The 12,103-nt window shown below is 33.6% G+C and overlaps 2 protein-coding genes across 3 annotated transcripts; one reads left to right on the forward strand and one right to left on the reverse strand.

Annotated features, from left to right (window-relative positions):
* Nucleotides 1-3,415: 3,415 nt before the first annotated feature.
* LOC108366536 (uncharacterized) lies at nt 3,416-8,850 on the forward strand. 2 transcript variants are annotated; one of them, XM_017620966.1, is made up of 3 exons: nt 3,416-4,018; nt 7,423-7,502; nt 7,570-8,850. In XM_017620966.1, exons 1-3 carry the CDS (start codon nt 4,004-4,006, stop codon nt 8,531-8,533), a joined length of 1,059 nt encoding a protein of 352 aa, XP_017476455.1. In that variant the 5' UTR covers nt 3,416-4,003; the 3' UTR covers nt 8,534-8,850. The 2 variants fall into 2 exon arrangements, with proteins under 2 accessions (XP_017476455.1, XP_017476454.1); XM_017620965.1 differs by lacking the exon at nt 3,416-4,018 and having other exon boundaries at nt 7,204-7,502.
* A 10-nt stretch (nt 8,851-8,860) lies between these two features.
* Cdk2 (Cyclin-dependent kinase 2) lies at nt 8,861-11,380 on the reverse strand. The gene is made up of 6 exons (XM_017620967.1): nt 11,118-11,380; nt 10,291-10,486; nt 9,539-9,649; nt 9,304-9,465; nt 9,037-9,234; nt 8,861-8,977 (listed from the first exon to the last, which is right to left on the reverse strand). Exons 1-6 carry the CDS (start codon nt 11,240-11,242, stop codon nt 8,861-8,863), a joined length of 909 nt encoding a protein of 302 aa, XP_017476456.1. The 5' UTR covers nt 11,243-11,380.
* Between the last annotated feature and the right edge of the window lie 723 nt (nt 11,381-12,103).

Consider the following 12,103-nt stretch of genomic DNA (forward strand, 5'->3'; position numbering starts at 1 on the left):
ATGCATTACTTCGTTTTTCTCATATGCGTTATTTCGGTTTTCAAACGAAAGTGTGCATGTATGCATTATTTCGGGTTTTTCTAATATGCATTATTGCGGTTTTCAACCGAAACAGTGCATATATGCATTATTTCGGTTTTTTTCGTATGCATTATTTCGGTTTTTTTCATATGCATTATTTCGTATGCACAGTTTCCATATGCACAATTTCAGGGTGCCATCTCAAAAACGATGGCTTTTACTAGAAAGCGTTGTGTTAGGAATAGTTGAGTAATGGGATAGTTTGAAACTTTATTTATTTCCTGCTTTTTCCAAGTTGCATCAATTTTTAAGGCAGTGTCACTCTATTGTGACATTTGTACAGATTTGTGCATTTTTATATTGGGCTTTGGTGCAAAATAAAAAAATTTAGACAATTGGGACAATTTTTATATATTTTTGTAGTCAAAAGCTAGGTACAATACAGCAAACTTGTATTGAAAAATTTCAACAAATTATTTTTCGTGATTGGGATAAAGAAAAATATTTGGGTATTCACACAATTGGAATACGATTGCACCAAATTTCGGCAAATTCCCAATCGTGTTACACTGCCTTTAAACTTGTATTTATACGGATGTTGGTAAAGAATGAACTATAAAAAACTAACCAAAATTAAATAACAACAAAAATAATATTTTAAAAATTGTCAAAATTTGGTGCGGCTATAATTTTTTCGACTACTGTACATAAGTTGACTATGATTACTCGGTTGTGCTATCATAGTAGCACAATGCCACTAATATTTGACTTACAAACAAAATACGGGCAGGAACCCTGTGTGTGTGAAATATTTTATTTTTATCAGTATTTTCAGAAATTTTTTATTTCGTAAGCTATTACAGTTTTCTATAAAAACTGTGCAAACAATGAACACAATATACATATGTACATATGTATGTATCTAAAAAAAATATATCGATTAGCTAAAAATTAAAGACTGGGAAAACTTATAAGGTTAATGGGCTATTAGTGCGACAACAATAAGACAATAAAGACATTTAATAAATTATAAAGAATTAAGAAAAAAAAAGTCAAAGTTCGGGAGAAACCGAACCGTATGTACCCAGCGCACTTATTATATAGTTTTTTCCCCTTTCTCTAAATTAACTTTGCATGATATAGCCAGATCATATTAGATATTCAAGGTTAATAATTAGCATAGAGCTGAAAATTTGTACGAATGTTGCGAAAGCCATTGTAAATGAAATGTGAAATGTTCCCATCGATACCACATGTGCAAAAGAATTTATTCCAGGTCAAACGTCACATACATATGCACTAGTGGCAGAAATAATATACTCGCCTTATTTTTTTGTTTTTGTTTTTGTTATAAATATTTATTTAGCTAATTTAATGTAAAATATTTTTTTATAAAAGTCTAGGGGGATATACAACAAAAAACACCATATAAATCCACATTTCAAGCTATGTACAAAAATTCAAAAAATTTTAACTAAAATTTCATACCTTTTATTCTGAATTTTTAAAACAATTTTTGGTATGCAGTTTTTTAGCCCATTCAATTTTAGTATAATAAATGCATGCTACAAAATACCATATCAAAAATTGTCGAGCATACTTTGCGTGCGTCAGCAAAAAAAAATAAATAAATATTAAAAATCAGCCACTTGAAACTTTCACTTTATTATGCTAAAATTGAATTGGTGATTTTAGTAAAAACTTATTGAATTTTAATAATTTGTGTACAAAGTTTTAAATGTGGATTTATGCGGTGCTGATTATATCTGTGGTCATAAGCAATAACCGCCAAAGTCGACCTAAGAAAGAATTGACTTATATACTATGCTATCGTTTTCAGCAACTATTATTCCATGTGTATGTGAAACTCCCATCGCGATACCTAGGCTATTTAAAAAGTTATAGAAGGTTAAACTTTCAATAGAAATATTTAAAGCGTTTTCTTCTCGAATTCAGGTTTTTCGACTTAGGCGATTATTGCTTATGACCACAGATATAATGTCGTAGACTTTTACAAACAAATATTCACGATAAATAAACCAAAGAAATATAGCCAGAACTGGCCAAAATAAGGTCAGTCTATTATTTTAGCCACCAGTGTATGGGTTTTTTTTTAATTCTACAGCCAAACGGTAAAGTTGGATTTTCTAGACGAGTCCACATTGCTCACAAAAAATCGCTCGTGTAAATGGTGATTCAAACATCGCTTGCCTCAGAGTAGACAGCAAATCAACTTTTGCAGGCGATTATCGCCTATCAAAAAATCTCGTTTTGTACAGGCAGCTTAAGATTTATCATGCAAATAGATTACACAGAAGTTTAGATGATTCAATTTTATGCTGTTAGAAACAACCGTTATGCGAACAAAGTTAGATACCTGTGTGCACAAGACTGCTTGGGTATAAAAAATAATGTTACCTATGCTCATTCATACCACTTTATTCATACTTGAGAGTATTGTTTGAGATTTAGATCAATTTATCGATGAATGAATACATACCCAGAAGATAATTTACGTAGGTTTCTTAAGTGAAACCATTCTAAAAGCTATACAGCTGCTGTAGCCGAATGGATGCGTGTTCGACTGCCGTGTTGTTAGTCAGGGGTTCAAAACCTGTAGCACGGACTTAATTTTTTATTTTTTTTATTCTATTTATAGTTTCGTAAAGCGACATGCGACACATTACTTTCGTATGACATCGCCGTGGAGAAATTCTTGCATCTTTTCACTAGAAAGTTACTAACCATTAATAAGTGGCTATCCATTAATTTTTGCATTCCCAGACTTTACCTTTTCCCACTGGGATATTAATGTGCACACTCAAAAATATACTAATATATTTGCATACATACCCTGCAGAACTATCTCGTAAACTACTGCAAAACGGCTAGTTGCGCTGTCGTCAGAGTGAACATCTGAAAGCTGAGAAGTAAATGTACAAATTCTTCTCACTTCTCGTACAATACGAAAGTAGCTCAGCGCGAAGGCTCCGACTCAAACATCGTTGGTCGCGAGCTCAAATCGTGGTGGAGGCAGTTGTAAGTTTTCAGTTTTAATGAATTTCAATTGTTACAATAATATTTTTTTAAATAAAATATGTAACAAAAATAAAATCTGTAAAAGAAAATAACGAAAAAAAAACCAAAAATCGAATATTAACAACGTTTTCCTATAAAAAAAAAAAACTGTCCAAAACGAACAGTTAAAAACATTGCTTAGGTATTAAGCTAGAACTAGTACTGTCGGCAAAAGGTCTAGTTCCACGCTAGTTCTGAGCTAGTCAGATTTTCTGCAGGGCATACATGCTTATATGAATGTATACATATATAGTACATACATACATATACATACAAATTCAGCAATACGATTACATACATATGTATGTGGTTCGCATATAACAAATAAACAAAAATAAAAATTAATGCGGCGGTTTAATTTAGACGGCTAGAGGCTTGCGCAAACAACACCGCCTGTCAAAACTGAACGTCCTAATCGATGCCTCAAGCTAAAATCTGATTTGAAGCGGTCATTAACTTTGCTGGCAGCCCCATTGTTGTTTGATTGCAAAAAAAAAAAATTATGCAAATAGCTTGTAGACAAAATCGCTTACATGTTTAGAAACCAAACAAACTTTCCTTTTTATGCTTGTATTCATATTCAAATTTTTTATTTTTTTATTAGAGACAAAGAGTGTGGCGAAAGGTGCGCATCCGATACGCTACTATGCCTGACAAACATATTTTTCAATTCATTCGAGCTTATTTGACTACGCAGCTTCTTCAACGGTAAATATTAAAATAATTCGGTTTATTTTTAAATTCTTCCATTGATAAATGGTTCGATCTGCATTTCGATAGATTTGCGGGTTCTTATTAACAATTTTTGCAAGCAACACAATCAGTTTGAAAGAAACCTTTAAGGTGTTTGGATTAAAAGTAACTTTTAAGCGGCCCATAAGAGTGGATTAAGCGATTTTAGAAGATGTTGCGGCAATTGGTGTGTAATAAATCAGTGTTATACATATATATGTATATGAACAACATTAGCATAAGAAGTGAGCTCAGATTTTGGCTTACATACATACATCCCAAGTTTAGTTTTCTGTGGTGACAAAATGACAAACATTTTAATGACAAAGTTCTACATTACAAATTCTTATATAAAAAAAAGAGATATATATATGTATATTTCGTGATCCAATGATCGGATCTAAACCGTGACGTGGTCCAAAGTTATGTGGTAACATAGTACATACATATATAAAAAAAATATTCCGACGAACTGATAACCTACTCCTTTTTTGGAAGTCGGTTAAAAATAAAAGCTTGTAAAAATAGTCATTAAGGTTGCATTTCTACTTCGCACTGAAATGGCGAAAAATATGTTTTATTACATATATGTATGTATTTCTAGTCATTTTTCATAAAAAATTATTCATGCTACAGCCAAACCCATATAAATATATATACCAGGGAGGAAAAATAGTCATTATTAGTTAAATTTTAACCGAAAAAATCAACAAGTTGTAATCGTCGTAAAACAATTTTAACTATACTCACTTATTCGTATGTCCTACTCCAATTTACAATGATTTTTATTTTTTGAGTTTAATCAATAAATATTAAAAACAGTAATTAATATTAGAGCTATAGAGTAAAGATAATAATTATTCAGCCTCACTGTCTGCTGTCGTGCTGAAATAAGTAAACGACGAATATCGTCGAAAACTATGCAGTGCTGCCAAGTTTTTGTTTTTACGTTTTAATACACTATTCGAGTAAAAATTTTAGGTAATGACATTAAATCTTTTATACGCTTCGACTCTCGAAAAACGACTTCCATTCAACACGACTCTCGCAATGAGGCTGATTATTGAGTTTTATTTTTTTTTTTTTTCACTTACGAATAATGATCAATCAAAAATCTCGAAAGCTATACCAGCGTGATTTCCGACGTATACTTTTCAGAGGTAGCGACACCCAAATAAAATGAATAAGTTCTGGTTACAGCTGGTTTTACTTTTGTCGCGAATTTCGTCTTTTAATTGTCATTTTTCTTTAACTTTCTTTCACTTCAAACTTGCAACCCTTGCACTTTATTGGCATCCTTGGAACTTGCACTTTATTGGCCTAAAATGGAAAGGGCTACACAACTGCATACCCAAAAATTTGCTAAAAATTCGGATCAAAAAGTTTTAAACTTTGATGACCATTTTATGAAGTATGATCAATTTTTGTGAAAATCCGTGCACGCGTTTATTTAAGTGGTTTCTGTTATAGATTTATTTATATTTTAAATTTAAATTAGTAAAAAAAAAACAAACAAAAGTTGCAAATCATTTTGAATTTTGATGCTAATTCTTTGACCATAGCTATAGATAGAATTTTAGAAATGGTAGAAGTAGTTCTATATGTTTTGACCACCACTGTACTTATGTACATAGACATATCGTTGATAAAATGTAGCAAGGCCCCCACATTTTTTCGAAATTTGGTTTTTTGCATTCCCAAGAAGCTTATACTAAAACCCATCTTCCCTAAAAAATTTAGAACCGTAACTCAAAAACTAGGGAACTTATGCCAATTTTTAAAAAGCCCTAACTGAACGAATTAAAATTTGTGAAAGCCAAAAGCCCCAACTGAGGTGCTTTTGCTACAAAAAGTTTATTAATGCAAATACAACTTCAAAGAAAGTTGTATAAGTTTAGTGGCCTTTGCATTTGTAAATAATTCCGAGACCGGCTAAAATTCTCCACGACATACATATGTATGTAGTATACTGAATACATGATATATTTAATACGTCTATATTGGCAGTAAGCCAACTTCTCAATGTGTAAGCATTCCGAAATCGTGTTTCTCGTCTCAATTTCTATAATATTAGTGTAATAAAACGTAAAATATTTTTTTTTTGAACAAATCTGGTGGATTTTGCTATGTTTTTTTCGAAGAACACTATTTTTGACCAATTTTTTTGAGGTAAAGGAGTAGTTGTGGGTCAAAGGCAGTATTTTTCAGCGAAAGGAAATAAAATTAGCTTTCAAAACCATTTTGTATTATATTAAAATATTGCTTCTGTCGAAAGCGCTACGATTAATTCGCATGGAGTGTTCAAAAAGCACAAATGTGTTAGATTTTACACTCAACCCTGTAAAGGGGCATGGTTTTGCCTTCTTGTCCATGTTTTGTTCGAGCAATTATTTCATAAAACGAACACAAAGTTTTCTCACCGTTTGCCTTTAGTTTAAAACCGAACACGAAAAGCGAGAGGGGGAATCAAAAGGTGAAATTTTTTTGGTAGAAACGAAATCGCCATAAGACAAAAAACGGGAATACTGTCTGTCAAAGGCCATCCAGGTTGATCTGACAGTTATATAAATATTACATACATATATCCCTTTGTTTTTTCTTGTTTAGTTCATAGCTGAAAGTAACTTTTAACTTGCTTTGATATGGAAACAAAATACATATACTGGATTTAATTAACATGAACTCAAAAAGCCATTTCTGAAATATTTATTTCATAACAGGCTAACCTAATATTCGCGGCTTGCGTTTTGGTACGCATGCCGTCGAATTTGTTTTTTTGCGTCACCCGAAATTGACTTGCATGCGTTTGCATTTGATTTCATTGAGCGAAACGTCAAATCAAAATGTCACGCAGAACAAAAATTGGAAATTGAGTTAGCTTCATACGCACGCCGTTCAATTTCGGTTGATCTCATACAAGTTGCATGTGCATGAGAAATTTTTGACAATAAATTGGCGGCGTGCGTGAATATTAGGTTAGCCTGTAACTTCGTATTCACAACGGCCCTGTCTGACAGACGTTCTACATAATGGATAAAAAACAAAATTTTTTTAATTATGATAGGTGTTGATATTTAACATAAATTCCATCAATAATTTTCAATTCATTTTTAACCGACTTCCAAAAAAGGAGGAGGTTATCAGTTCGTCGGAATATTTATTTTTTTATGTTTGTTACCGCATAACTTTGGACCACGGAACTTAGGTAACAAATGAAAGAAAAATTCTGTAGAATTGGAAACAAAATTTGGTGCATAAGGACGAATAGGTTTTGGAAATACCCTCTTAAAATTCTATGCTTTAATATCCTTGAAAATTCTAATATATATTTTTTTAATTATATACAGATGTATTAAGTACATATCAACGGCACTAAAACTTTTTTTAAATTTGACATGTTCGATTTTGGATACTCCTGTTGTAATCGTATTGAAATCACTCCTCATTACGAGCACATTGTTGGAACAGATTAACAATTACAAGTCTTCTTAAGAAATCTTAAGTCCGTAGAGCAATCTTAAAATTTATGCTTTTAATTTAATAATACTATCAACATAAAATAAAATAATAATGAGTTCCAAATACTTTCAGATATATATTCTGACAATTGCGATTTGCCTTAATTTCGTCACAACCAAAGTGTTGGAAAAGCAAGCGGCTCGTGGTATCAGGTATGTAGGTATATTAGAATTTCATCTTCATTAATTACAAATGCTCTATCTTCTATACAACCTCTAGCAACTCAGCACGGCAACCACTTGATAGCACGTCCTTTGATTACGATTATTTTTCGCCTCAGGCACGGCAAAGTCAAACACCAACTCAGCGACCATTCATAAACTACTGGAATAACCTGGTGCAAAATATACGTCTCCCAGTACCTTATATCAGGTGGAATATGACTAACCCGCTGGTGAATCTATTCAACGCCGGTGCAACCAATGTTATCGACACTCCAGTGGGAAACTATAACAAGAGAAACACAAAACGCAAGCGCAACAAAAAAACAAGAACCCAACAAGATATGCTTACAAAACGCACCAAAAAACCCAAATACACAAATTCAGCTTATGAGGGAGAAGATGAACAGATGTATCAGACTACTAGTTATAATGATTACGAAGTACCATACAAAACACTCTATTTTTATGATGCGCGCACTGGTCAATATTATAAAATGCAAAACTTGCATACTAATAACTACTTAAGTGCTTACAATCCCGCTAAACAGCAGCCGCAGCAGCCGTACGAATTTGAAGAGGAAGAAGGTACTGCAGAACAGCCAGTTCGGCACGAGGTAGCTGCACAAATTGAGCCGCCAACTGCAGAAGCATCTGTCGAAAGTAATAACTCTGATGATGAAGCAATGCAGGAAACTAGCGAAGAAGAAACTCTTCCTGACTCACAAGAAGCAAAAGAATCTGAAGAAGTTGAGGTAATACCCCCAGATATTGAAATTAGCGATGAGTCAAAAGAGGAGCCTACTCTAGGAAGACAGTCAGATCTTATTAAGCAGACTAAACAGCATAAAGTAAAAAATATTGAAAAACTGCATAACTCACTTGCCGCTTACATGAAAGACGATCACTTCAATAGGATGCGTCAGCGGGCAAACACAAAACTAAGTTCAGGAGCTAAGCAAAACAAAGAAAAATCACTGCCTAGGAAGAAGTTCGCATATTACATATTACAACCATTTTAATGTCTAAGCTAAAATTAAATATTGGTATTCATGCCGTGGTTTTAATAATAATCAGTTTCCAACTAAAAAAATCACTGAAGAATTAAATCTAACTGGATAACCTTACAACCAGGAAAGCGTGAAGACCTACCCCTATTGTTTTATATTCCAGATGAAGATATAAAATTTTTACCAACTAAAAGAATAGCAATAAGTAGAAGGAATGTGACTATAGAAAAGGGCAGTTGTATTACTTTTGCATAGTTAAATTTAAGTTACAAGACAGCAGAATTATAAACATTAAATAGTAAATTAGCTAAGAATTAAAAATAAAGAACAATTGAGCACCTAAGGAGTGTCGACTGGCAGTACTACATAATCCACATGCTCTACATCATCGAAGTAGGGATGCGTCATGGCATTTTTAGCTGATATGCGTTCATTGGGTTCGTACAGCATCATAACCTGTGAAAAAAAAAAACAATTATATTCTTACTGTGCATAGCAAAGAGTCAAGTCGTCACCTTAAATAGATCATAACCTTCGTGCTTCACAATAACGTCTGGTATATTAGTTTTCTCCCATCTAGGGAATTTAGCCTTGTAATCTGGTAATTGACTAACACCAGGCCAAGTATTTTCATCAGGTGTACCCAATGTGCGAAATATTCGGTATAACTGGTCGATTTCGCTGTCACCAGGAAATAGTGAACGCTTCATAATCTAAGGAGATAATAAAGATGGCTTTAATTAGTTTCTTACTTAAAATTAAGTTAAATTTTCATATATCACCATTTCAGCAAATATGCAACCTAAACTCCATATATCCATGCCTGTCGCATAATATTTGGTGCCTAATAGTATTTCAGGTGCGCGGTACCACAGCGTAACGACCTCGTGTGTATAGGCGCGCATTGGCATATTGAAGGCACGCGCCAGTCCAAAATCTGCCAACTATAAAATTAATAACAGAATATTCTTAAACAGTCTTAATTGAAGTGAATCAATCGTTCATGTTGATGTTTACCTTAATGTTACCAACGCTATCGACTAGTAAATTTTGTGGTTTGAGATCTCGATGTAAAATTCGATTCGTATGGCAGAAACAAATGGCATCAAAAAGTTGATGCATGTAGCTCTGTAAAAAGATACAAATAGATATTATTTCAAGAAATCAAGAATTTAAAGTACAGAAGTCTTATGTATGTAAGTAAGCCCAGCGCTGGATTACAAACAGGCACTGGCATGACCTGATTCCATTAAAAATACATGCCAGTAGCATTCATTTTTAAACGACTTAAAAAAAATTAGGAGGTTATCAATTCGCCGGAATATTTTTTATAATTACATATTTTATTTATGTATGTTACCGCATAACTTTGGACCTGCCGCAATGGTGGCTCTATACTAATTTGGTTTAGATCTGATAATTGGTTCATGAAGCAGTTAAGGTAATTCTATTTTCGATCCAACTTACAAAATTATTAATTATGTTTTAGCGTTAATTTAATCATTTTTATTTTCATGACTTCACCACCAAGTATAATAAAAAAATGCTGACTTTATGAAGGTATGGAGTTTAGAAGTAAGCCATATTAATCAATTTGCACGCAAGTCACTCCTGCAAAGTTTACAGTAGCAGCTTACCAAAGCCTGCATAAATCAGTGAATTCGCTGAAAGTTCTCCTCAATCTAATTTAACGTAAATAGAAAATATATAGGAAATGGAATAGGGAAAATTATAAGGATCTTCTTTATATATCCTCCTTGATCACTCACCTTAACAAGTTTAGGCGTGAAAGCATCCTTTTTCTTGTCCATTAACTTCTTCAGGTCCATATTCAAATACTCGAACACCATGTACAAGCTGGAATCCGCCACTACAATATCATATAGTCGTACAATGTTATTGTGCGTTAAATCCTTGAGTAGTGAAATCTCCCGAATGGCCGTCGATGGAACACCCTCAGTTTCGCTACAAAAACAAATTACAATACTTTAGTATATTTCCCATAACATCTTTACTTATTAGTTACTCAACAAGTTTCCATTCACCATTTTTAAAGCGGCAGCATGTAAATAAGAATATACACAAAAATAGTTTAATCAATGACCAATTAAGTATGTATTGGGTTACAAAGTTTGCGTTGCTTTTCACAGCCCGACAAAGCCGAATCATGTGGTGCTACGTATATTATTCGATCAAAGCGCAGAACCACATGATGCGGGCCTTGTATGGTCGCTTAATTTCCGTCGTTCTTTTATATTTATAAAGTATCGATCCAAAAAAAAAAACACAATTCACGTGCAAGTCCTATAGAAATAAGCCCTACCTCGTCACAACTGGCAATTGATTGCCTGAGGCAAATGACATTCATCAAGGACAACGCACTTGCTACCACCGACCTCTGTTACTGCGCGTTTCTTATTGCGTGTTTATGGCTTGTCTCTACACCTACGCAAGGATATGCGTTGCAACAATGGTGTTGGCAGCAGCACGAAATCCACGAAACGACAAAAATAAACAATATGGTTATCAGTTGATTATGCTCACACGTGTGTATATTAATAGAAATAATTATATTTATATTTTATATTTGACTCACCTATCTAAGCGTATCTTCTTCAGTGCCACATCCTTGCCAGTTTTTGTGTCCTTTGCCTTGTAAACGATGCCATAAGTTCCTTCGCCGATTTTTTGAATTCTTTTAAAGTCCCCCACCTCGAGCATTATACACTTTGGAAATGCCAATTCATTTATAGTGAAAAATAAACGTTTTACTTTATTAGTTTAATTCAGTATTGTAATTAATTACAATATTTGCAAAGAACAAAATATAAACCAAGCGAACGCAGCCAAAAGCAATGGAAGGAAGGAAGGAAGGGAAAGGAAAGGGCAATGAATGTCAGAACAGGGATAGATCACAAAACTTCCACTGGAATGCACTACCGAGCGTCACTGGAATGCACTACCGGAAGTATAGGGTGATGCATTTCTCTTGTTCTTCTTTTTCTCTTCTTGATAGGGCGCGCTTTTCAAAAATTTCACAATAGAGGGCGCAATTATTGGTTTGCGTTACCAACTGCCAACAGCAGCTTGCCGAAACCTTTCACTGAAAAGAACCCAACCAACACCAACGTTAGCACCTAATAGGGCTTTCGCACGAGGCGATTTTTCAGGCAACTTTTAGTTGAAAGCAAAAATAGCCTCGTCCGAACGGCCTTTCAACTAATCGCTTTCAACAAAGTTGGTCGCCAGCCAACTTTGAGCTCGTTCAACTTTTTTTCCTTGCAACCCTGTGTTTTTTTACATTCTGTATCAGTGTTGGGAAATGAAATCGTTCCTGCAGTATAGTACTTTTCGGCTATAAATTGTATACACTTTTTAATTCGCTCATATAATCTCTTAGTACATTCCCTTCAAGACCAATGATTTTATGGTATTCATGAGAAAGTTTTATTGTTTATGTACATACGTTTACGTATTTTACACTTTTACAAATTGATTCCACGTGCACATGTACTGCATTTAACGCAAATATGTATGCACACATTTTCAGGTATACATCTTAACAAAAAGCATATTTAAGTT

The sequence above is a fragment of the Rhagoletis zephyria genome, unplaced genomic scaffold (assembly GCF_001687245.7).
Source record: "Rhagoletis zephyria isolate East Lansing unplaced genomic scaffold, Rhagoletis_zephyria_1.1 Rzeph_scaffold_02312, whole genome shotgun sequence".
Taxonomy (NCBI): Eukaryota; Metazoa; Arthropoda; class Insecta; order Diptera; family Tephritidae; genus Rhagoletis; species Rhagoletis zephyria.